This window comes from Tursiops truncatus, chromosome 1 (assembly GCF_011762595.2).
Source record: "Tursiops truncatus isolate mTurTru1 chromosome 1, mTurTru1.mat.Y, whole genome shotgun sequence".
In the NCBI taxonomy this organism is placed as follows: domain Eukaryota; kingdom Metazoa; phylum Chordata; class Mammalia; order Artiodactyla; family Delphinidae; genus Tursiops; species Tursiops truncatus.
In genome coordinates this window covers 1,652,268-1,677,991 of record NC_047034.1, presented here as the reverse complement: position 1 = coordinate 1,677,991, position 25,724 = coordinate 1,652,268, and the positions used below count along the sequence as shown (strand labels likewise).

The following is a 25,724-nucleotide window of genomic DNA, read 5'->3' as shown; positions in this document are numbered from 1 at the left end:
TGAACTGTCCAGACAACGGTCAGGCTCAGAACCTCCCAGACGTCGGGCCGGGAGCAAAGGTCTGGGAGCCTTGCCGTTGCACCTCCTGTCTCGGGGCTGGACGCACCACCTCGAATGCTCACCAACTGGGGGTGCCGGGGAGGGGCCCTGCTTGGCACGAGGCCAGAGTGCTGGGCCCGGCTCCGCCCCTGATTCTCAGGCCAGGTGGGCTTCTGTCCCTCCTGAGTGTGAGACCCTCAGCTCACGACATTGACAAGGGGCAGGAGGCCTGTTGAGATAGATGGACTCGGAGCTTCTCTCCTGGGGCCGGGTCCCAAAAACCGTCATTCAGGGAGGAGCCGCCAGCATGAAAAGAAACCAGGATTCTTTCCTTCCGGGGCAGGTGTGGGGTGGGAGGGGCTGGGAGGGGGCCCCTCGGGCTCATTTGCTGAGTCTCAGGGCCTTGTGAGAGGGAGCTGTCCCCCCAAGTCCTCAGCCGCAGACTGGGGGCACTGTGGGAAGTTGGGGAGCCCTTTCCTTTGTCCCCTCGCCCACAGCTGTCTCCTGCCAGCCCCTGGCAGGGTTCTCCCGCTCTCTCCACCACGGCGGCCCCTGCAGGGTCTCCTCCCGAGACCCCACTTCTTCCTGCCAAAGAGCATCCTCACGGGACATTTCCTGCCTCGCCTGGGACCAAGGGCCCCAGAGACACATTTTATGCTTAATCGCAGAGACTGTTAATTCTTAGAACTCGCGTATTTGCTTTCTTTTCCCGCCTTAATTCTGATTTTCTCCGCCCGCGCCCACTGTGTTGACTTCGTTGTGCATATCTTTCGTTGTCAGCCATTTCAGATTATTTTTGGAAAGAAGCAAGATAAACACATTCAGCCCCCTTGGTAAGAACGCTCCTCCGCAGCCCACCCCGCGGCCCCTCCCCCACCCTCCCCCTTCTCCCCAGCCCCTGCCCCTCCCCCACCTCAGGTTTCCGGGCTCAGCCTCTCCCGCCTGCACAGCGGCCACTCCCATCTACTAGGAGATGGTTATTAGATGAAGCAGATGAAGTCGAATTATTCTAAAACCCAAATGTCCCTTCAGGCAGGTATCTGAAGAATTATCATTAGTCTTACCTATACCAGCTCCATCCTCCCTACATTTTACTTGGCAAAATCCTTGCATTTTTTCCTTTCTTTTTCTTGGATTTCTATAAGGCTTTTTTTCTCAGTTTTAATATTTTTTTTTATTAAAGTGTAGTTGATTTACAATGTTGTGTTAATTTCTGCTGTACAGCAAAGTGATTCAGTTATACACATATAGACATTCTTTCTTTTTTATATTCTTTCATTATGGTTTATCACAGGATATTGATGAATGGATAAAGAAGATGTGATACACACACACACACACACACACACACACACACACAATGGAATATTACTCAGCCATAGAAAAGAACACAGTAATGCCATTTGCAGCAACATGGATACAACTAGAGATTATCATGCTAAGTGAAGTAAGTCAGAAAGAGAAAGACAAATACCATATGGTATCACTAATCTGTGGAATCTAAAATATGACACAAATGAACCTATCTATGAAACAGAAACAGAATCACAGACATAGAAAACAGACTGGCCGTTGCCAAGGGGGAGGGGGCTGGGGGAGGGATGGAGTGGGAACTTGAGGTTAGGAGATGTAAGCTTTTATATATAGAATGGATAAACAACAAGGTTCTACTGTATAGCACAGGGAACTGTAGTCAGTGTCCTACGATAACCCTTCATTCTATCTATTGATTGCCTGTCTGGTGCCAGACACTGCTATTTGGAGCACAAAGGGTCCCGCTGGAGCTTAGAGTCGCTGGCGCAAACATGCTAATCAGCTGATTCCACAAATAGGCATGAAATTGCACCAGTGACCCAGAGCTGGAAGGACCCAGGAGTGAGCTAAGAGACATCGCCAGCTCTTGGGCACCAGCCTCTCCCAGGTGGCCTTTTAACCTTCACCGGCTTGGGAGCTCCCCCCAAGTGTTCCCTCCTTGGCACCGACGACGAGGGCTTCTGCTGCAGCCACAGGCTGTTTGCACCTACGGGGCGTGTGTAGCGCATTCGTGGCTGTGCGCTATGCATCCCCCTCCCCTCCTGCACCACACGGGCGGCTACACCCCGCTCTGTGAGCTATTCTGTGTGGCTGGAGGGGCTGGAACAGAAGCCGTGTGTGCCCACGAGTCTCTGGGCTCCTTGAAGACCAGATCCTTAGCCCTGAAGCGCACAGCCAGTACTCAGTAAATACGGGCTGAATTAATTGAAAATAAAATGTGTGCATTTTCCCACTGTGTGTATCACAGGGGGAGGCAGGCTGGCAGACGGCTCACTTGCAATACGAGGTACACGAGGGATGTCTGAGTCCTGATCTCCTCGTGGATGGGTCCAGGTAGGGGACACACAGGAGAGATTTCGTCCCTGGGGAGAAGTCACCCCAGCACACCCGCCCCGGGTCCCAGGACTCTCACCTGGGAAGTCGGCTGACGGGTAGGGGTCCTTCACCTCATTGACATTGGATTCAAACTCATCGACTTTCAGCTGGAGGAAGGAACACGATGAAGGTGAAAACCCGAGCTGCGGTCCCCACCTAATGAACATTGACTGGAGGGCCGTGTAGGCGTCAGCTCACCTAAGCCTCCCTGTGGCTCGGGGCGGGGTGAGGCAGTGGGTGCTATTATGGTCGTCCCCGTCTTACAAAGGAGAAGCCAAGAGCAGAAAGGTCAGCCAGGCTGCCAGGCTACCAGGACCCCAGCCTGTCTGAGCCTGAGCCCCTCACCCCTGCTTAGTTCTCGAGAAGAGAGTGGACTGCCCCAGGCCACGACCCCTGCTCTGGGGGCCGGTTCCTGCCCCTCTGAGCTCTGCTTCCTCAGCTCCAGGAAGGCTGAGCAGGGCCAGGCTGACAGGCGGGGCAGGGTTAAAAACGGGGGGAGGCTGGTCTGGGCGGCTCTGAGGAGAGGGGGACACCCTGACTGGGGTGGAAAGCTGGGACTCGAAGTCTGGTTCCTGGATCGGGGCGTCTGTGTCCTCAGTACAAAGGATTCCGCGAGACAGAGCTGCCCTCACCTGGCTGGTGCCCTCACCTGGCTGTTACCCAGGCAGACAGCCCCTCTCCTGCCTCCCCCTGCCCCCCGGCACCCTAAGGCACCAGGCGAACAGGGGACTTTCAGAGGTCCCTCCCCGTGCGGCCCCTGAGAGCGCCCCCCATGACGGGCTCACCTTGGCCGTGGTGGGGATGCCCTCCCCCTTGGGTTTCTGCTCCAGCTTCTTGGCCACCATCGACTTCTCCTCCTCTGACTTGTCTGGGAGCCCCCTGGGTTGGAAAACCAAGAAAGCCCAAAGTGGAGGACCAACTGGAAGATTCTGGGGGACGCGCCCAGCCTGAGGACACTGCAGGCTGACCCCGCGCCCAGGGGCCGGGCGCATCGCGTCCTCCCTCTGCAACGAGGGAACAGGACAGGCGTCCGCCTGCGGCCGGGCAAACCCAGGGGCCGTTGGCCAGTCCCAGGGGAGGGTCCCAGGCCGCAGAGGGTGAAACGGCAAACTCACAGGTGCCTGAGGCTCAGCAGAGGGAAGGGACCCCCTCCAGGAAGTGTGGTGACAGGGCGGAGACCCAGCCTGCCTGGCTCTGCCCTCGGGGTCCCGCCTGCCGACTGGCCTGCAGTCCTGCCCCGGGGACACCTCAGAGACTCGGCCAGCGGCCGCAGTGGTTTGGCCTCTGCTCCCCAGGGAGCCCCGTGCCCGGAGCGGCCGGAGCCCTGCAGGTCCCTCCCTCTGGGCGCGCCCCGCTCACCTGGACATCTTCCTGCGCCTCCGCTCCTCGGCCTTGGCCTTCTGGGCCGACGTCAGGCTCTCCGCCTCCGCCAGGTTGTCCACCGCGATGGCCAGGAAGACGTTGAGCAGTATGTCTGAGGCGACCCGCTAAGGAGCTTGGGGGGCGGGGAGGGACGCCCGGGGGGCGGGACCTGCCTCCTCCCGTGCTCCAGTCTCCCCGGCTTTCTATGACTGATTCCTCCCGCCTGTCACCAGTCACCCTGTGTTTCTCTAACATCCTGCCGGAAGGAAGCGTCCTACAGCTACACCCACACTGCCACCAGCTGTGTCCCACCTCCCCACCCCCAGGAGCTCCCCAGCAGCAGGCCTGAGCACCGTGACCCCGCTTTACCCCCAAGCCTCCTCCCCAGGCCCTCTTCTGTGCCCTGCGTCTGGGCGGATACAGTTGCCGCAGACGAACAGGATGATGAAATAGATGCAGACGAGCACCCCGGGGTAGGTCGGGCCGCCGTAGGCCATGATCCCGTCGTACATCACGGAGTTCCAGTCCTCAGCTGTCAGCACCTGGCAGGGGAGGGAGGGTGGGGGACGCAGAGGGACTCGAGGGTCTTCTCTGGGGACTGCGCCGTCCAAAAGTCCCCTTCCAACCCTGCCCCCAGACCGGTCCTCTCTCTTCATCCCGGGTGAAGTCCCTGCCCTCCTGAACCTCTCCTGGGGGTCGAAGACCTCATCGTTGGCTCTTCGGGGCCAAGGACTTGATTGTGGCGTCAAGGCTTCCATGAGCTCTGTTCCTAAGGCCCAGGCTTAGCTGTGCTGCCCACACCGGATCCCCTGCCTTTCCAGCCCCCAGAAAGAGTGCGAAATGTCAGGTGCCTTGAAAGACAGGATGCCTGACCAGCCGGTGGGGTGAATGGAAGAACGAGGGTGACACCCTGTGTAGGGCCGGCCGGTTGTCACAACTGCCCTTCCCACTGGCAACACCGAGGTGGCGTCCCCTGAGTACTGGCCCCACAGAGAGGAGCGTGTGTCTGCTCTGCGCTCACGCAGCTCGTTCTGGAGGCCAGCCGTGGCTTTAGTGAGCAGTGGCTAAGCCATGTCCCCGCAGTGGGAAGTGGTTTGTGTTCCTCTGGGGCTTTTGCAGCCTTGGGGAGGGACAGCCCACCTTGTCTGACCTTGTGCTCAGAGATTCTAGTAGCACGTGGGAAAGAAAGCTCCCTGCCCACCCAACTCCTTCACGGATTAACCGCTGGCCTACTGTGGGCCGGGGCTCTGCTGGGCGAAGGGATGAAGACACACAGGACACACTGGACACAGCACCCAGCCTCCAGAGCGTGGAGGAGACAGACAGGCGACTGTGGCCTGGAGGGGATGCGGGGGCCCAGAGGGCGACGTCGGATCACGGAAGGCTTCCTGGAGGAGGTGATGCCCAATCTCCAGCGGCAGGCAGCGGGCTTTAGCCTACCTGGAAGACGGTGATGAGGGCCTGCGGGAAGTTGTCGAAGTTGCTGCGCCGCACCTCCGTGTCCTCAAAGTCGTACCTGCCCCCGAAGAGCTGCATGCCCAGGAGGGCGAAGATGACGACGAACAGGGACAGCAGCAGCAGCAGGGACGCGATGCAGTGGATGGAGTTCAGCAGCGAGGCCACCAGGTTGCTCAGGGACGTCCAGTACCTGGAGGAGACGGGCAGCCCCCACCCCCGGCGTCCCTGCAGTCGGCGCGGCTTGGGGGAGGCTGGGGGCTGGTGGGATGCGGGGGGGGTCGGGCAGGGCTGCCTGGATCCGGGCCGCACACCCAGCTTCCCTCCGCCAGAGCACAGGTCTTGGTCTGTCATTTCATGTTAGTAGGACGGCCGTTTAGCTGCTGGCGCCACCACTGGACTCTGAACCCCACGGGGGTGAGGACCACCCCTTCCTGTGCAGCCCCGGCCCAGACGGCTGTCCCACCACTGCCCCCTTCTCTGCTCCCCTTCCATCTTCCTTTCCCCCTCCCGCTCCCAGACGCTTCTTTTCCCCTTTCTTCCACCTTTTCCACACCACAGACAATGGTGAGAGGTAGGAAGACAGGAGAGGCCGAGGTGGAAGGGGGAAGGTGCTTTCTGCTGCAGAGGTGCAGGATGGGGCAGTGCGCGCAGGCGGGCGCTCACTTGGTGATCTTGAAAATCCTGAGGAGGCGGATGCAGCGCAGCACGGAGATGCCGAGGGGTGTCATGGCCCCTGACTCCACCAGCAGGATCTCCAGAAGGCCGCTGCACACCACAAAGCAGTCGAAGCGGTTGAAGATGGACATGAAGTACTGGCGCAGGCCCAGCCCGTACATCTTCATCAGCATCTCCACGGTGAACAGGGCCAGCAGCACCCGGTTGGCGATGTCTGCAGGGTGGGTCACGCAGCTCGGTGTCACTCTCCTCCCTGCCCTGCCTGCCTTGGCCAAGCCCTCCACCTTGGACACCCTCCCTGCATTTTCAGGGCATCTTCCTTTCCCTGCCCTCCGGATCCAGGAAAACCTGGTGAATTTTCACCATTGAAGGAACGCAGTCCAGATTTCTAGGAAACTAAACGACACTGTGTTCAGCAGGTCCGCCCTCCTCACTCCACTGATCAACCCGTGAGCATTTTAACCCCATTTCCCTGATCTCCCAGAAGCACTGACACTGTTGCGGGATCTCAGTTCCCTGACCAGGGATCGAACCCGTGCCCCCTGCAGTTGGAAGTGCAGAGTCCTAACCGCTGGACCGCCAGGGAAGTCCCTTCTTGCTTTTTCAGATGTTCCCTTTCCTTGGCTTCCAGGACGCCACATCCTTCTGCACTTCTCCTGCTTCTCCTGCTTTTCCTGCTTCTCCTGCACCCTCTCTGCAGACACACCCCTACCTCAGCCCTGAGTGCTGGACTTGAGCTGTGCGCGTGAGTACACACCGTCCTCTGGGGATCTGGTGATGTCTTCTAAGACCACAGCTTCGATTGCCATGCCTGCCAATGACTCCGGATTTACACTCTTCAACCCAGACCTCTCCACTGAGTCCCAGACCTACTTTCCATCTGTCTCCTCGACATCTCACTGGGATGTCTCAGAGGCACCTCAAACTCAACATGCTCAAGTCTAAGCTGATAGGTACTGCCCATCCTCCCCCATCCCCCCCAAAATACCGGGTCTGACTGTCTTCCCCATCTCAGCAAGGGGCACTACCATCCATCTATCTGCATGGGCCAGGAACCTCAAATTCATCTCTGACTCCTCTCGGCGGGCACTGTTCGCATCTTGTCCACGTTTGGTCATTGACAGTGCATTGACAATGCCTGGCACATTCAAGGGGCTCTCAGGAAGACTGGTTGCAAGGAATAAATGGATGGACGGATGGACGGATGCAGGAATGGTTGCATGGATGGATGGATAGATGAATGGGTGGATGGATGCGTGCATGAAGGAAGGAATGGATGGATGGACGGATAGATGGATGCCTGGATGGGTAGATGGATGGATGGATGGACGGATAGATGGATGGATGGATGGATGGATAGATGTATGCCTGGATGGGTAGATGGATGGATGGATAGATGGATGGACGGATAGATGGATGGATGCATGCCTGCATGGGTGGATGGATAGATGGATGGACGGATAGATGGATGGATGCATGCATGCATGAATGCATCTGATCTGTAGCATTGTCTCCTATCTCCTTTCCACAGAAGAAGACAATCTTCTATTTTCCTTCTTTTATCTCTTTCATTATTTTATTTTAGGCCACACTGCATGGCTTGCGGGATCCTAGTTCCCCGACCAGCGACTGAACCCAGGCTACAGCAGTGAAAGCGCTGAGTCCTAACCACTGGACCTCCAGGGAATTCCCTCTTGCATCATTTTAAACATAGTGTCTTCCTACCATCCAACCTCCCCTCCTCTGTAATCCGCCTCTTGTTACCTTGTATTGACCTCCACTGTTGCCCTCCCTATACTGACCCGACGTCACTTATCAATATCTGTCTTTTCCTCTGGCTCAGGAAGCTCCTTGGCGGCAAGAGAGGTACATTCCTCCTCCGTGTGCCCTGCATTCTTTACTGGGCCTGACCCAGAGTACGTGTGTAATACACAGTGGGTGAAAGATTGCTGTTTCTGGAGTAAAACTTGAACTTGGATGCGTGAAGCGCTCAATTACTGGTCATCTGTACGTCCAGTGTCTGTGATAATTTGCCCAGACATCTGGCGAGCACCTGGAGTGTCCCCAACTTGTTGCTGTTACGGCCCCTGGTAATGCCACGAGGAAAAGAGTACCACTGCCTAGAAGTTCTAGAAAACAATGTCGACATCTAACGACTTCTTCTGCAAAACCTGAGGGGCCATTGGCCAGCACTGGCCGCCAGCCGCGTGTCTCACCTTGCAGGTGGGTCAACCAGAGAGGCTGGTGGTGGTGTTCCGAGGCGATCGACAGGGTGTTGAGGGCGACGATCAGGATGACCAGCCAGTAGAAGACCCTGGACTTCACCGCGTCGTGGCATTTCCAGCGGAAGACGCGGTTCCACCGCCTCCATTGTCGGCTGAGAAGGCGGGGGGCGGGGCCGAGGCTGAGCTCCTCCAGCTCCTCCCCAAGGCCGCCACACTTAAGTCTCACCACCCACTCCCTCCTCCAGCCACATGAGAGGGCCAAGGACCTGAACTGCAGAGACAGATCGCAAATCTTGCCTCTTACAGCAAATGTCTTCACCTTTCAAAGGAGGATAGTGATGATGCCGACCTCAGACGGAATGAGAGACGAGGTCCGGCGCAGAGCAGGGCTCCGTGCGTTTCCAACTTAATCAAAGCAACCCTGGCATGCCCCGTTTTGCCCGTCATAAAGGCAATTCTTTAACAAATTGGTCATATCTGGTGTCGGGGAGGGCGCGCAGAAAGGCACCTCCACGGTCAGATCGACCTCTGTGCCGCAATTACCAAGGTTAGAACCTGTGCTCCCTTTGACCCGGCAAGCCTGTTTCTAGGCATCTGCGCGGCAGAAATGTTCACCCTTATGCACAACGGTTCCCTGGGGCACTGTGTGTATTGCCCCAAACTGGACAGCTTACGTAAACAGACTACAACATATGCGCACTGTGGAACATTTTACATTCAAAGATACAACAAAAGACGGTGTGTGAGCTATATCACACCTTGCAGAGATGTGGAGGGACCCGAAATGCATGTCACTAAGTAAGAAAAGCTGATCTGAGAAGACCACACGCTGTGTGAGTCCAATTAAAGACATCCTGAGAAAGGCAACACTATGGAGACAGGAAGATCGGTGCTTGGTTGCCAGGGGTGGGAGGTGGGGTGTGAACAGGCAGAAACAGAGGATTTTTAGGGCAGCGAAAATACTCTATGTGATACTATAACGGTGGGTACGCGTAATTATACGTTTGCCCAAACCCACAGAACGTCCAACACCAAGAGTGCGCCCCAATGTACACTATGCACTTGGATGATGCAGGTTCATCAGTTGTAACAAACGGACCATCTGCTGGGGATGTCGATGGTGGGGGGCGCTGGGCGTGGCTGGGGGAGGGGCAGGCAGGAAATCTCAGCACCGTCGGCTCAATTTTGCTGTGAATCTGAAACTGCTCCGAAAAAAGAAAGTCTTAGAAAAAAAAAAGAAGGGTTGTGTCTGTATAAAGTTGCCCTCAATAGAAAATTCTAAATTTAAAATGTCAGTTGCCAGTTTATGTGGGGATCGTATTCATTTAGCCAACGAGCCCTCCCGCGTGCTGGGCACTGTGTTTGGTTCTGAGGTGACAGTGGTTAATATGAGAAACCTCATCGTGTAAAAAGTGAAAACAAAACCGAAAAAAGCTGGGGCGTGTGTGTGCGTGCGCGTGTGCGTGTAAGAGAAATGAAAGCGTGCAAGAGGCTTCAGAGAGATACAAATCTAACTGTTACCATGGTTACCTCTTTGAAGGGCAGAGAAGGCCATCTTTTCTTTGATGTATTTCTCTATTGTTGGATCTTTCAAAATCACTGTCACGTATGAATTTGGAAAAGGAAGCAGCCAAACAGAACACACGGTCCTCTCCAGCTTCCTGCCTCCAGCCCCCCCGCCCGCGACACTCATGGTGGTCACAGGCTAACTCCCCGTCTGGAGCAGAGGTTTCCGGGACTAATTATCCCACCGGCTCCCAGTTTCTTCCTTACGTGGTGAGTAAATAGGTCATCTGCCCAGTGCTCTCCAACTGCGCTAAGAGACCCAAAAGCCACCTAGGGAGGTGACCGGGGTCTAACTACATGTCTCAGGGAGCTGCGGGCTGGGAGGACCCGCAGCTGGGCAGATACTCACATGAACTGGATGACTTTGTTCAAGCCTGCGATTTCATACAGGCTCTCTGTGTCAGAGCCGCCTTCATCCAAAGCCAGCTTCCCTGGGGACAGACAGGTCCAGTTGGCCAGGCTTCCGGGCCCCTCTGGGCTGGACACACCTGGAAAGGGCCCGCTGACCGGGGACACCTGTGACAGCGACCCTGGGTGGGCCTGGACCCCTCCCTCTGTGATTTCCTGAGCCCTAGAGAGCCTGCATCGGAGGGGAGGGCGGGTCCCCAAGGGACGGTGCAGCACTTTGGGACCTTGTGCTCCGGGAGGGCCCAGGGCACACCAGGCCGCCTCCACCGCAAGGTGTCAGGCTAGGCCTCTAGGGGCCGGGTTTTCTTATCTGCAAAGTGGTGATGCTGTTCCTGCCCGATGGGCCCCCTGGGGCTGCAGCGGGGGGGGGGGGGGGGGGGCGGGTGTGGAGGTGCCCCTGTGGGAGCTGACTGCGAGGGCAGCTCTGGGGGGGCTGCCGACCTCGGCCCGTGGCTCCAACCTTCTCTCAAGTCGTCCACATCCATGACCTCGCCCTGCGTGATCCAGCTCAAATAGCCCCGGAGGTCCTCATCCAGCTGCTGCTTCTCCCGCAGCTTCTGGAAGGTTCCCCTGGACTTGGCCTTCTCCCGCTCCTTGGTGAATTCCCTGCAGTGGGGCGGGGGAGGGGGAGGAAGAACGCAGCTTCCTGGGGCGAGGGAGCCCGTTCTGCGGCTGGACGTGCCCCCCCCGGCCCAGTGTTCCTTGGGGTCCGGGGCCCTTTTGGGAGGCTGAGGGGCGGCCCTCTCCCCCTCACCAGCCCCGCCCTCCAGGGCGCCCCCGACCCCGTTCCTTCTTTTCCTCCCATCTCATTTCTCCCGCCTTGTCTTGGGTGACCTTGGACATAGGGGTTAATGACATGACCGTGCATTGCCCTAACAGAATTGCCATGAACCCTCCGATTTTCCGTACTGCCCCGACCCTTTAGGCTGCCTGAGTAATTTAGCTCTGCTTACAGACTTAAGGCCCTGGGGGACATGCTCCTGGGCCTGGAAGAAACCAGACAGCAGCAATGGAAGGAAAGGACCCGAGGGTCAGCGAGGGCTCAGAGCGGCAGGGGGAGCCCTGGGCCCCCACGCAGGGTCCGCCCTCCCTGGGCTCCGAGGGGCGGGCTGGGGGCAGCAGGGTCGGCCCGCACCGCCCGCACCCTCAGCGCTGCCCAGGGCAGGGTCCAGGAGGGGCTCTTGACCATTTTGAGCCCCGGCCCCTTTGGGGGTTCCGCGAACCTATGGGTTGCTCCTCTGAACAGCGTTGTAAAATGCTCCAAATGAAACCACAGCTTGACAAAGGAACCGAGGAGTTAAAACATAGTTGTTGAGCTATAACGTGGTGATAAAGTAACATATATGCTTCTTTATTGAATCATTAAGTAGCAAGGTCAGGCGCAGTCTGATAACTGTCATAATTTTGAAGTAGTGATATTTGCAACACCTGTGATATGACAAGGGATTCCTGGTGGGACAAGTCATGGGCAGAGCTGGTACCACGTCATGGAAGGAAGCGCTGCATTTCAGTTGGACTCAAAGAAATAAAGGCAAGTTCTTCCTACCCTAGTCCACGGACCCCCTGAATTCTATGTCCAGAGTGCCTGGAGGGAAGCTCTTGCGGTGGGCACAACGGGGCCGATGGCCACTTCCAGGCTGCCCACCGTAGCTGGGTGGAGCCGTCACGGACAAATAAGGACCATGAGTACTTAGCACTTCTGATGTGCTGGCCTCCATTCTAAGTACTTTACGGGTATTAACTCATTTAATCCTCCCAACAGCCCTGTGAAACAGGCACTGAAATTATTCCAATGTGACAGATGTGGCTCATGAGGCACAGAGAGGTTAGGTAATTAGTCAAAGGTCACACAGCCACCAAACAGTAGTGCAAGGGTTTAAACTTGGGCCTCTCGCTCCAGAGTCTGTGTGCTTAGCCCGAAGGCCATGCTCAGTGCCGAGCTTCAGCCCAAGCACCTCCAGGGACAGGAGGCTGGGGTCTCGGGGCTTCACGTGGACAGAAGGAAGCGAGGATGGGAGAAGGCTTGAGGAGAAGGGAGAAAGGTGAAGACTGGAGGGGCTCCTGCCTGCATCTGTTCTCTTCCTGGCTAACAGGGAGCATGCTCCTGGCTAAAGGGGAGCCAGGGATGAGCGGGGGTTCTAAGCCACATCTCCCTGCCCACTGCCTCCCCTCCTTCCCCTCCCCCTCCTTTCCCCGCTCCCCCTTCTTCCTCCCCTCTCTCCCAGCTGTCTTTGAGCCCCTTACCCGCTCAACACGCCCAGCACCAAGTTGAGGATGAAGAAGGAGCCCAGCAGGATCAGGGTGACAAAGTAGATCCAGGGCCACTCGTTCCCAATGGCATCGTTGACCTGGTCCAGACGCAGGTGTGAGCCCCATCCCCGACGTGAGGGCTTAGGCCCCCTTGTCAAGCGGGCCCATGCACCGCACCCGACGGCGGGGGCAAGAAAAGAGGTCATCTGGGTCCGGAGAGGAGCCCCTTCTAGCCTGAGGACCTGGGACTGGGCCTTGCTGATGGCTACCGGCTGGTGAAACTGAGCCCTGCCTCCCTCCGGTCCCCAGGCTCCCTGCGTGCCCCTGTCATGCCGGCCACCTCCAGTTGGCCCCTTTACAACCAAGATTCCTCACAGTGGAAGAAGCACTAAAAAGCCTTGGCCTGCGCTTGGCCGGCTCCTTCAGGAAGCACGCCTGTGACCCTGGATGAGGCGCCGGCATCTCTGAGCATCGTTCCATCTGCCTCCTGAGCTGATGATGGGAGCTCGCTCCTCACAGGCTGGTCACGGGTGAAACAACATGCGTGACCGTCCTTGGAAACGTTTAATAATTGGCTCCCATAATCTGAGTTTACGAGAGCTACTCCCACTAATCCTTCATATTTGCAGAGCATTTGATGGGTTTACAAGCAACCCCCATAGGTAGTGTCAACCCGCGGCTGAGCTCCGGGGTGGGAGCCGGACGGTTAGAGGTCAATCCTTGGCCGTGTCGCTCACTAGTCCAACAGCGGCCAAGTTACTGAACGTCCCTGAGCCTCGGTTTCCTTATCCGGAAAATGGGATCAATGCCTCCCACTGTTGGAGGATCAAAAAAGAAATGCAGCCTAACTCTTGTATCACCAAACAAGTCAACTTCTCCAGCAAGAGAACGTCTACGGCACTAGGTGCCCGCACTGCGGTAATTCAGTTAGTGCCCCCGCTAGCCATCGTAACTACCCTGAGATGGAGTTATAGTATTTTTATTTTATAGATGAGGAACCTGATATCCAATCATATTTTTATGGAAAAGCAATCTCGCCCAGCAGCAAGAAGAGAGACTCAAAGGGCCCTTCCTTCCTCGGGAAATCTGAGATTCCACGCCATCGGCACCAAGTCACTCACAGCCAGGATTAGGGACAAGTTAGGACGTGAGACCAGAACCCGCCGAGCTCCGGGTTTCCGTCCCTCACCTGGTCTTGGGACTGCGGACACAGGTGGTACCTCGGCCTCCCCCAAGGATGCTAGGACACACACCTGAGGCCCAGAAGGGCTCCCCGGGGAGGGGCGAGGAGAAGCGGGAAGACCCTCAGCCCGGGACTGGCAGGCCCCACCCGCTCCCGGCGAGCCTGTGCTGGGGAGACAGCCGGCGGGCTCAGGCCCAGACCCACCCAGTAGAGGACGTCGGTCCAGCCCTCCATGGTGATGCACTGGTACACGGTGAGCATGGAGAAGCCGAAGTTGTCGAAGTGGGTGATGCCGTGGTTGGGGCCTGGCCAGCCGCCCCGGCACTCGCTGCCGTTGATGGTGCAGCGGCGCCCTGACCCCGTCCGGGCACAGGGCGACGGCTTCTCGTTCTCCACCGTGGCCACGATGTCTGTGGGCGGGCGGGGGTGGTAAGCACCGGCGGAGGGGCAGTAAGAGGGGGCAGCAGGGTGCGGGTCTCAACATCAGTTTAAAGTCGGGGAGGAGGCCTTGCTGGGAGAGTGTGGTGCAGACCATAGGGGGCTGGGCCGAGGGCAAGGATACGGATACGGATACACAGATACGGACAGGGACACAGGCGTCTGCAGGCAGGAGCTCGGGCCCAGGGCCTCACTGGAGGCGTGGCTTCTCTGGACTACAACCGATGAAGCAGATGTGATGTATCGTTTGTACCCACAGAGCTTTGTAAAAGGAGGCAGCAGCCCAGCGGGGCCGGAGGTGTGGGCCGGGCCTCACGCTCCGGCTTGAGAGCTCTGTCTAGGATACAGAAGTGGGGATGCGCTGGACTGGGGGGTGGGTCTGCTTTTAGCGGGGGGTCCCCAGCAGGACTTAGCATCCAGGGAGCCCCTGAATGGTGCTCTTATTGTCTCTAAAGCCTGAAATTTGGGTGACGTCTGGGTCCCCTTTTCCCCTGGGTAGGTTTGGTCTCCTCTTGTGTTCAGAGAGGTCAGACCGTGAGAGATCGAGTGGCCTTCCTTAACCTTGTTACCAGGGGGCTCAATCCTCAGGAATGGGACAGGGGGGCACAGATGGTCCTGAGCTTGGCGTGTGGTCCCCAGCCCCTCGCAGCTGGGTAACCCCCATCCCAGAGGGGCTTGGGAGCGCTACTGGTCAGCACTGGGCAAGACCTCATGTGAACACCAGGCGAGACCCTCGAATTTCGTTTGAAGGTTGTGCTAGAAAGCCCCCTCCTCTCTGCCCTGATAATGTCGACGAGAGGCCAGAGATCGTCATGGGGACAGGAGGAGGCTGAGACGGAGCAGGTTAGGAACAAGCCCAGCGAAAACGCTGTGAGAGGTGTTGTTGGAGCTGGGCTGCCGTCCCCTTAGGCGAGCGCAGGGAAGTGGGGAGGGTCCCCCAAGACTCTGCAGGTCTCCGCCACCGAGTTAGGGGCTCGTCCTAACAGAGGTCACCTCTGTCTTGTGCTGGGTCCTGTTCCTGCACCCCCAGTGTCAGCGGCACTCGGCCCGGGGAAGCTGAGGACCAGTAAACCGCTGCTACCTGAGAGCGGGGACCCGGGAATACGGTCCATCCTTTCATCAAAATGCCCAGGGGCTTCCCAGGTGGCGCAGCGGTTGGGAGTCCGCCTGCCGATGCAGGGAACGCGGGTTCGTGCCCCGGTCCAGGAAGATCCCACGTGCCGTGAGCCATGGCCGCTGAACCTGCGCGTCCGGAGCCTGTGCTCCGCAGCGGGAGAGGCCACAACAGTGAGAGGCCCGCGTACCGCAAAGAAAAAAAAATGCCCAGACTCTATGTGCCCCCTCGTTTCTCATTCTTTGAACAGAGGTAGGGGCGGGGTTTTCCAGATCAATGTGACATGTGATGTCGCAACAGACCGAATGCAGCGATGGGAGAGCTCGGCCGACATCCACTAAGCCAGGTCAGTAAAGAGGTCCAGAGAACATGTAAAACGGTACCACTCTTGTCGCCAAACATTTTTGGTTTGGTTTGGGAAAATAAAGTTATTTTTCAGTAATTTTTTTCAACTTTGAGAAAGTACATTATTTATGTTAGTATGTAAGTGGTCTATTACTATTCTTTTTAAAACGAGTTAATAAATTAATACTATGACATTTTTCTCGGTTTTCATTCCCAACACCGTACACATCAACAGACAAAACCTATATAAACAAAAACTCTTTGGGACCCTCAATAATTTTGAAGAGTGCAAAGGGGTCTTTTTTTTTTTTTTTAATTAAAAATTTTTTTTTTGGCCACACGGCACGCAGGATCTTAGTTCCCTGACCTGGGATTGAACCCACGCCCTCGGCAGTAAAAATGTGGGGTCTTAACCACTGGACCACCAGGGAAATCCCCCAAAGGGGTCCTGAGAGCAGGCAGTTTGAGAGATGCTGGTTTAGAAGGTGTAGTTCAAGTTCATCCAGGCCCCAAGGTAGCTCATCTCTGACCAGGGGCCATTCGGCCGTCGGGTGCTTCCTGAGTCCCATTCAGACCCCACCCTGTGGGCCCTGGACTAAAAGCTAAGACTCGAGCTACAAGGCAAGTACAGACAGAAATTCGGGCTGGTCCTGAGCCTACATGTCAATCCACAAGTGGCCAGAAAGCCCAAGGGCACCAGCCTTATGTGGGGCAGGGGTGCTCAGAGGAAGAACCTGACCGTTCACCCCCTTGCCCCCTGACCCCAGCAGAGCTATTTCCCGCCCAATCTCCCTTGTCCAGGAGAAAGCCATCCCCAAGGTCAGTGGATGGGGGAAGCAATGACCTAGTCCTGGGGCTTCTCCACGGCTGGGTGAATCCCCCTCTCGAGACATCCCCAGGCCTTCCCGACACGCCGGCCCGGAAGCTCACCCGTCCCGATGAAGTAGCAGGTCTTGTGCATCTTGCCCTTGAAGAGCTCCAGCCCGATGATGGCATAGATGATGGCCATGAAGAGTACAAGCAGGGCGATGTGGAACAGGGGCTGCATGGCCTTGAAGACGGAGTTGAGGACCACCTGCAGGCCTGGGGGGGCGTGAGGCCAGGGGGAGAAGGATGCCTTAGCCCCCCTCTTGGTCTCCTGGCCCTCCCTCGGAGCCTCCTCCACACCAGGGTAGGAGGGGACCCAGGACTGGGGCGAGGGGGAGGGGCTCTGCCACCCACTGGGCACCCCGGACACCAGCCGGAGCGGTCTGAGCACGCGGAAGGCCCTCAGAGCCTTGACGTCCAAGCCGGCGCCTTTGCTGCTCATGGGGGCTGTGTTGGTCTGGATGACGTTGACCTGCTCCAGAATCACGGTGAAGACCCTGAGGAGGACGAGAGGGACAGAAGGTGGCCCAGCGGTCCACTAAGCCTCTGGCCCGGGGCTCAGGGGCCCCGTGTCCCATCCATGCTCAGGGTACCGGTGGAAAGACTGGGGGCAGGCGGCAAGGTACAGTTCATCAGTCGCTAGCAGCTCTGGTTTGGTGACGCCCGTCTGGGGAATTTTAGAAAAAATCCTGAGGCCACGTTCAGGCTCAGTAAGAAGAGTGTTGGGTCCATGTGTGATGGCCACTCTGGGTCCTGGAGGGGGCAGCTACAGTCAGGCCGGGGGCTGAGCACAGCCCGTGGTGGGTGGAGGGTTCCAGCAGCCCACACTCGCGCTCGGAGGAAGGGGGAACGCGGAGGAGAGAGCCCGCAGCTGGTTCTCCATCGAGCTCTCCTTCACTGCATTTCTGACAAAGCCCCGTTATGGTCCTTCCTGCTCTCAGTGTACTCAGATTGCCACTATCCTTTGAGGTCCATCTCAAGTCCTTCTTTAGGAACCCTTCCGTTGATATCTGAACCCCCTGGGCTGCACCGCGTGTGAAACAACGGTGCGCTGCGTGGCCTTGTTCTGCACAGACTCGTGGCCTCCAGCCAGGCAGTCCGTCAAGGCAGAAGCTGACTCACAGAATTCTCTGTGTCCTGTTGTGCCTAAAGCAGCACTCGGCAATTAGCAGAGAAGGGATATGATTTTTAGTGAGTGGAAGGGCAGCCTAGTGGTTAAGGGCAGGCTCTGGAGCAAGAGTGCCTTGGTTTAAATCCTGGCACCGCCACTGGCTGGCTGTGTGACTTTGGGTGGGTTGCTTGACTTCTCTGCGCCTTACCTTCCTTAAATGGAGAAAATAAGAGGATTGTTGGGAGAATCAAACGAGATGGTACATGTAAAGCACAGAGTAAGTGTATGACAAACGCTGCTGTTATAATTAGGTCGTGGCTACCAAATCTTATGTTATGGGCTCAACCACGCTCCCCCCCACTCCAAATTCATACGTTGAAGTCCTAACTTTTGGGGCCTCAGAATGTGGCAGTATTTGGAGATAGGACCTTTAAAGCGGTGATTCAGTGAAAACGAGGCTGTTCAGGCGGGCCCTAATTCAGCCTCCCATCCTGGCCCTTGGAAGAAGAGGGAACTTGGGCACACACCAAGGGTGCGTGTGGATGGAGGAAAGACCACGTGGGGACACAGCGAGAAGGCGGCCGTCAGCAAGCCAAGGAGGGAGGCCTCAGGAGAATGCAGACCTGGCCACACCTTGATCTTGGACTTCCAGCCTCTAGAACAGTCAGAAAATACATTTTTGTGGTCTCAGCCCCCAGTCTGTGGCATCTTGTTACAGCAGCCCAAGCAGGCTCATACGGGTTATTAAACGTCTGTTCTCATGGACCCAAATAACAGGTGCTCAGCACAGGCCCATGGAATAAATGAATAGATGATAGTAAAGCATGAGAAGTTTATGAACGTCCAGAAACTGCTGGGCACTGGAGCCACTCACACGTTTCCAGTTTTGTGTGAAGAGAATAAGGAGGGCTTCCCTGGTGATGCAGTGGTTAAGAATCCACCTGCCAATGCAGGGGACACGGGTTCGAGCCCTGGTCCTGGAAGATCCCACAGCCGCGGAGCACCTAAGCCCATGTGCCACAACTACTGAGCCTGTGCTCTAGAGCCCGCGAGCCACAACTACTGAAGCCTGTGCGCCTAGAGTCCGTGCTCCACAACAAGAGAAGCCACCGTGATGAGAAGCCTCTGCACCTCAACAAAGAGAAGCCCCCGCTCGCCGCAACTAGAGAAAGCCCGTGCGCAGCAACAGAGACCCAACGCAGCCAAAAATAAACTTATTTTTTAAAAAAAGAGAGAGAAAATAAGGAGACTGGCGGTGCCTGGCTGCGGAGGGTGTGAGCTGTGGGCGCCCCCCCCACCCCTGTCCCCGGCCCACACCCCTGCACTGCTGCACCTGCCTCCGGGCCCTCGGGCAGCCCGCTGAGCTCAACCGCACCCCCGGGCCTCACTCACCCCAGGAAGACGATGATAAAGTCCAGCACGTTCCAGCCGCTGCGCAGGTAGGCGTCCGGGTGGAACAGGAAGCCGTAGGCAATGATCTTCATGGTGGCCTCAATGGAGAAGACGATGAGGAAGAAGTACTCCAGCTTCTCCTGCAGGGCGAGGCAGTCACACCACGGCTCCCCTACCTCTGCACCCTGTTCCGCCGCTCTGCGGCCCGGTCCACGGCGTCCCGCGCCGCCAGCTCCCTCCCTCCCTCCCCCCTCCCCCTCCCCCCGCGGGTGGTCCCTCCCCAGGGGGCCTCTGCTACGTTGTGTTCCTCCTCCCACTTTGTCTTCTTAGCTGATCCCTAGCTGGAAATGCCACATGTATTTCCGTCTGGTTCATTTCCTATCTTACGCACTACAGTATAAACTTCATGAGGTGTGGGGGTTTTTGTTATTTTTTTTTTAATGACTTCACTTCTCAGGCCTAGAACTGGACGAATGAATGAACGGTCAGGGCAGCCCCCAGAGTGAAGGCCCCCAGATGGCTCTTGTTTGGGCGGCTTTCTCCTCCCTCGTCCTGACGACTCACAGTAGGAGGTGGGGGACAGTCCTCGGGACTCCAGCTGGGCCTCCCGGCTGCTCAAGGTCTTACCTCTCATGTACTTTTCTGTAACCCCCGGCCCACCCCAGCTGCCCACACCTGCTGCGGCCTGCAGGCAGCCACTTAAAGGGCACAAGCACCGACGCGCCAGGCGGGTGTCAGGGGTCCCTGTGCCTGGACGAGGCCCCACAGCTCGGAGGCCAAAGGCTTCGGCTTAGTGCCCCCTGCAGAAGGCCTTGCCCGCTCCCCCAGACCCTCCCCTGCCTGTAGGCCGGCTCTCTCAGCCTCCCATCCTGGCCCGGTCACCCTGCCCCATCCTCTGGGCCCAGGAGAGAGCTATTTCCGGAGAAGCAGGTCACTCTGTCAGAGCTCCAGGCTGACGCCGCTGTCCTTGCAGCCATCCCAGCCAGGCTGGTGGCTTCTGAGAGCTCTGCACACGCGCCCCCACCAGCGAGCCGCCCCCCAAGCCCACCCCGCCCCGGACTGGGCTGCAGCCCTGCAGGACCACAGGAGCACATAGAGAGAACTGGACCACCGTCCTCTGGACCTCACAACCCAAGCCCATGTCACCGTCAGTCACCCACACCCACCCCAGAAAGCCCACCACCACTGGGCCAGCACACTACAGAGCCGTCACTGTATTGGGGCCACCCCGCTAGTGACCTGGAAGAGAATTTACTTTAACTTCCGAGTGGGTAGATGTGGAAAGCAAGGGAAGAGGGCGCCAACGGCTCGTTACTACGGATCTGGTCCCAGAACCCTCCCAACTTGGTATTCAGAGCATTTTCCTGAAAGCAAGTTCTCCCTTTGTATGTTGAGGGGGAAACTGAGGCATATATGGGCTAGGCCTGCTTTCCTTAACCTGGACCCTAGTCCCCTCCACCAATTTGTAATTCCAAAGCTTTCTCCTTCCTCCAGAAAACAGTAAGGTAGGGTTAGAATGCAAAGCAGAACCGATCCATTCAAGGGCCTGCGTAGGGCCACCGGTGGGAACTGGGGCAATCGCTCCACGGAGAGGCCCTGCCAGGGGGTGGGTGCAGCACGGCCACGGCAGGGCTGAGGGGGCGGGGGTCCATTCCCCCACAGGGCAGGCTGCCCAGGAGGCAGACGCAGCATCAGGAGAGAGGCAGGAGGCGCAGAGTGAAGTGGAGTCAGTGTGTAAATGCCCAAGTGGCTGCCACCCCAGGGGCAAGGCAGAAGTGGGCTTGAGGGGAGGGAAAACAGGGCCCAAAATAGCTGCTGTGCTCACAGGCCGGGCGGCCGGCCATGTAGCCGGAGGGCCGCCTGCACCTGCCCCTGCCTGTCCGGCTGCCGCCTGGCTCCCAGGGGGCTCGTCGAGGGCCCTGGGGTCCCGCAGGTTCCGCGGCCCGAGAGCTCCCCCGGCCCGACTCTGGAGCTCCTGGAATTAGAGCACACTGCGTGGGAGCCCTGCGTATGCACACCCCCCGCCCCCGCCCTAGGAGAGGCAGGGGGACGTGTTCCTTCCTGTGTCACAGAAACTGTGCCACTGATGTCACCTTGGGTGGCCCCCGAGCCCCTCCGGCCGGGGCTCTTTCCCTGGCTGCCGCGGGCGGCGCTGGCTGTCTGTCCGAGATCCACGTCCTCAACCTTCCCAGCCCCCCACCTCCCATCCCCGCTTCCTTAGGCTCCCCACTCCAGCGGGCAGAGAGGAGCAGGGGGTTTCGGGCATAGCGGTTCTCCCGGCAGCTCTGTTTCCCTGGGTGAGTTCCTAAGCCTCCGTGAACCTCAGTTTCCTCGTCTGTAAAACAGAGATGACGATTGCTCCCTGCCTGAATCAGCGGAGGACAGGAGACCGTCGTGTGGGAGCGTCCGCCTTGCCGGGCCCCTCCCGACACTCAGGGGGTGACAGCCTTTCCGCACCGCGTGCTCTGGTTCTCGCGGAGCTGTGGTCCGAGGTCTTGTCTGGGGGCGGCTCACGGGCCTGGGCTCCGTCCGGCCCACCTCTAACCCAACCAGACACTCCCTGCCCCAGAGCCTGCTCCTCCGAGGGGTCTCTGTCTTGGCCAATGGCCCTGAGTTGCCCAGTGGGGACACCCGGGGTCTTTCCGGACCCCTCCCGTTGCTCTGCCCTGGGTACCTCCACCCACCCAGCCCAGGCCTTTCTGCACCCTAACATTTGCTGGATCCACCTGCACTCCGCACCGGCCGGCCTGTCCCCCAAACTCGCACAGCCTGTGTCCCCACGCCTCCCCACCTGCACGACCCCCTGACAGCCCCCGTGTGATGTCCAGGCCCTGGCTCTCCCGCTGCCCCAGTCCCGGCGCCCCTGTCCACAGCGGCCCCTCTGCCTGTGTCCCCAGGTCCGTCACCCAGCCGATGTGTCATCTGCCCAGATCCCTCTGAGCCCCCAGGGCGAGCTCCCCCTGTGTGGCCTGCAGTCCCCGTACCACCGTGCTGCTCTCCACCACCCTCCGCCAAACTGCAGCCCCCCGAGACCACGAGCGGGGATGCCCCTGGTTTCTCTGCCACAGGACGGAAGAGGTGACATTCCCTCAACGGCAATGGGAGCTGGGTGGGGGCCAGGGGCACCCGCGGGCAGCTTCCCTGAGTCTCTGATGGTGGTGGCTAAGGCGGGGCTGGTGGCAGGACTCCCCCAGCCCACCAGGCAATGATGCTCACCCTGGGCACGACTCCCCTCCCACCCCTAAAGACCTCTGGGGCTCAGGGCTTTCGCCCTTGCCATTCCCTCTGCCTAGAAGGTCCTTCCCAGACAGCCCCACGGCTGCTGTCTTCTTTCTTTAGGACCCCAACCCCAAAGTTGCCAGAGGCCCTCCGGACCCCTCTTCCCCTCCCCCAGCTGTCTTCTTCCCCTGCTTGGGCTCTTTGTCAGCAGCTGTCACTGCTTGACGTGCTCTGCTTCTCTCCTTCCTTTGACTGTCCCCCCCGACCTGACCGTACAGTCTAGAGCCTTTGCTGTGTCACCGGCATCTAGAACCACACCGGCCACGTGGGTGTCTGATGTGTCAGTGTCCCTGGCGCTGACCCACTGTCGTCACCCTGGGATGAGCGATGTAGAGGCTCTGAGAAGCAGCATTTGGGAGCCATCAGAGCGACGTGCCACACCCTCCAAGCACGTGGGTGGGTCACAGACCAACATGGGCTGTGAGTCCCACACGGCACAGGCTGTGCCACGGTCCCGCGTGGGAGGACGGCTGGTCAGCCCACGGCTGGATGAGATTTAACGGCGACAAAGTGGTCTTTCCTCACAGATTGTCTGCGGAGCTCTGCTCTGGGGCACACAGTACTGCCTGGCGCACAGTAGGTGCTCCGGAAGTGTTTGTTGAATGAATACACAACGGAAAATTTAACCTCTGCCGCCACATACCTCCAAAGCAGGTGTGGCCTCACGATCTCTGTTCCCGAGAAGGGATGCTAGACCCCAGGCTCTGGCTCCAGGGCAGGGAAGACGTGCCTGCCCCGGCCCCCCCCGCCCCCCGACCTCGAGGGAGGACCATAAACCTGTCTGTCTCTGAGGCGAGGGCTCCGATACCAGCTCCCTAGAAGGAAGGACCTTAACTACCAAACGTCCCTCCACAGACAGGCCTCTCACTGGGCCCCTGGGGCCACGCTTGGCCGGAGGTGGGCCTGGAACGTGACCCTGACCCACAGGCCTTGCACCTGCTTCTGGGGGCGCTGGAGCCAGACCCTCCCAAAGTCCTGGGCTGGAAACAGCAGGGCTCAGGCTGCATCCGCCCCGCTCACTGCCTCTATTTTCGGGCTGAGTCCTCTCTCTCTCCAGGGGTCAGCCACCCTGGCCCGACGGCTCACCCGCCCTGGCAGGCCCCAGGCTCTGTGGGGAGGGGGTGGCAGTGGGCTGGGCTCCCTCCAGGGGGCCTACTCGGCCTCAGTCTCCCTTTCTGACTGCAGAGGGGCCGCACTCCTGCCCCGGGCACTGGGGCTTGCCCGACAGCTGGCCTGGACCCCAGCCTCCCCGCCCCCCGCAGCCCCTTTGAGGGCTCTGGGATCTGCAGGGTCCACAGAAAGACCCTAACAGGCTGGTCGGGGCAGGGCTGCAGAGAAGCCACAGGCAGCTGTGGTCACAGGTCCTGGGAAGGCGGCCGGCCCATCCCAGGGCTGAGGCTCCTTCCTTAGGCTCAAGGCACTGTGACCTGTTAGGACACAAATCTTACTGGGGGGCGAGGGGAGTGGCGTTCCACTCTATCTGTTAACTCTTCAAGGCACGTCTGCTTCAATGAGCCACAGTGGGTTTGTCTGAGGGTCGGGGAGCTGGCGCCTGGAGGGGGGTGGCCCGTGGTGGTCCCCAGCCAGCGCTCGGGGCAGGCTGGCGGGCACGGCTGCCACGAGATGCTTTTGCCAGTCAGGGACTGTTTCCCTCCTGGCGTCATCCCCTGTCTCACCCCTTAAGCAGATGCTGGGCCCTGCGCCTCGGGAGAGGTTTGGAGGCAGGTCCCGGATGGTGGTTTGCTGAGGCCCGACCCTGGTGTGGGAGGCATGGTGGAGGCATCTCCCCAGCAAAACCGAGACTCACCCCAGGGTTTGGAGGTTCAAGGGTAGATCGACCTTGGGCCTGCTTCCCCACAGCACCCTGAAGATGTGGCTGGATCTGGGAGAGGGGCCCTGAGGACCCCTGAGAAAGCAGGGTACGGGCTTGACAAGGCCTCCTGCTTCCTGAACGTGGAGACAGCGGACGGCGGCCTGGGGAACCATATGGCCAGAACAACACGGCCTCGGCCCGGCTGGGCGAGGCCCTACAGCCCCTGCTTCTTGGTGCTGCCTGAGACCCGGGGCTGGGGCCGCAGGATGACCAGAGAACAGCCCTGACTGAAGAGGGATGTGGGCTTAGGACCCAAACAAAGTTGGTTTCTAGGAATAAAGATGGTACTTCTTGGGCACCCCAGTGGTGCGTTGAGCTTCCCCCCTGCTCTGCTGCTTTTCCTACGTGCAGCTGAGGGAGGTGGGGCTTGGAGGGCAGTGGGGCTCCAGCCCACCTGCCCCGACTCGGCCCACAGCATCTCGGGGAAGCCGGCCCGGCGTCCTTTGACCACACCGCCCGCAGGTGTCCCGGGCCCTGGCATCTGTCTGCATGACCACCTGAGCCTCCAGGTCTGGAAAATGACCTGTTGGAGTGAGGGAAGTGGCTATATTTATCCCAGTGAACTCTCACCCAAAAGGGTGCGGTCTGAGCGGGCTTCTCCACCACCCTGCCTTCCCCCTGTCTTCCCGCATGGAGACCAGCTCCCATGGGTCCGGGAGGGTCAGGCGTGTGGGACAGTCCAGAAAAGGGAGCCAGCGGAGCTGAGGGTCACAGAGGAGGAGCCTCTTCGCCTGGGGCGGGGTGGTGATGGCGGAGGACGGAAAGCGGGGAGCCCACCTGGGAGAGGGTGGGAGGTGGTACTGTCTTGGGTAATCGTGGTGACAACAGCTCTGGGTCATTAAGCTTCTGTGCCAGGCCCTGTTCTAGCCATACACACACAGTTCATCCTCACAGGGACCCTGAAGGGGAGCACTCTTACCCCCATTTAACAGATGAGGAAACTGAACCACAGAGAGGTTAAGTAATTTCTCCAGGATCGCTGAGTGGCAGGGCCATAATGTGAATCCAGGGTCCGTGGCCTCAACCACGCCGTGCTGGGAGGGGGAGAAAGGGCACCCAGGGACCCCTGGAGGGGCTCATCGGAGCCTGTCCCTCGCCCCCCAGGCCTGGGCTCGGAGGGGCTTGGCTGTGGGCTAGGAGTACTGTGAGGGCAGAGAGGGGACAGAACGGCCACCTACTCTGCCATCCCCGTGTGTCTGCCAGACACTCGTCACCACGACGGTCCTGGGGGGACTCTGAGTCCCCTCGGTGGGAGAGGGCAGGCTCCGAGCGGCGCCTAAAAGCCAGGCTCTCCTGTCATTTTGCCAGAAGCTTGTCCGGTGGCCCCGGCTTGGACGCCTGTGCCCTGCAAGTCCAGGGTCTCTGACGGGCCAGGCCAGAACTGGGGTCCTTCCGAGGGGAGGTGGAGTGGGCTGTGGCCTCAGCAGGCACATTCCAGACCCTAAAAAAAGACAGCGCCCTGGATGCCAGAGGCTTAGCCAGCAGCAACCGGAGCCCCAGGAATGTGCAGGGGCTGCGGTCTGAGGGCAGGCGGGCTTGGGAGGGAGGGAGGGAGGGAGGCCCCGGAGGAGAGACAGGCCCATCCAGTCCCGCCGGCCTCCCCGCCGCGCCTGCAGCACCAAGGCTAGCTTGACCGTGCTACCAGAAATCATTTAGAACTCGGAAATCAGGCACCGCGTGCTTGTTGGAACCTTTGCTCACAGGTCCGGCCAAGGGGTCTTTCGTTGTCT

The 25,724-nt window shown here is 58.8% G+C and overlaps 1 protein-coding gene across 2 annotated transcripts in view; it reads right to left on the bottom strand.

The window, feature by feature from the left end:
* Window positions 1-25,724, bottom strand: part of CACNA1S (calcium voltage-gated channel subunit alpha1 S) — a 60,467-nt gene that overhangs the window by 27,450 nt on the left and 7,293 nt on the right. For both annotated transcript variants that reach the window (XM_033846898.2, XM_073799915.1), the window contains exons 3-16: window positions 18,843-18,982; window positions 16,694-16,836; window positions 16,403-16,555; window positions 13,780-13,985; window positions 12,387-12,490; window positions 10,603-10,748; window positions 10,084-10,165; window positions 8,160-8,320; window positions 5,932-6,157; window positions 5,251-5,458; window positions 4,232-4,352; window positions 3,808-3,922; window positions 3,234-3,327; window positions 2,486-2,555 (exon numbers count right to left, since the gene is read on the bottom strand). In XM_033846898.2, coding sequence (XP_033702789.1) covers window positions 2,486-2,555; window positions 3,234-3,327; window positions 3,808-3,922; window positions 4,232-4,352; window positions 5,251-5,458; window positions 5,932-6,157; window positions 8,160-8,320; window positions 10,084-10,165; window positions 10,603-10,748; window positions 12,387-12,490; window positions 13,780-13,985; window positions 16,403-16,555; window positions 16,694-16,836; window positions 18,843-18,982 — 1,969 coding nt within the window. The remainder of the gene's footprint in view (window positions 1-2,485; window positions 2,556-3,233; window positions 3,328-3,807; window positions 3,923-4,231; window positions 4,353-5,250; window positions 5,459-5,931; window positions 6,158-8,159; window positions 8,321-10,083; window positions 10,166-10,602; window positions 10,749-12,386; window positions 12,491-13,779; window positions 13,986-16,402; window positions 16,556-16,693; window positions 16,837-18,842; window positions 18,983-25,724) is intronic.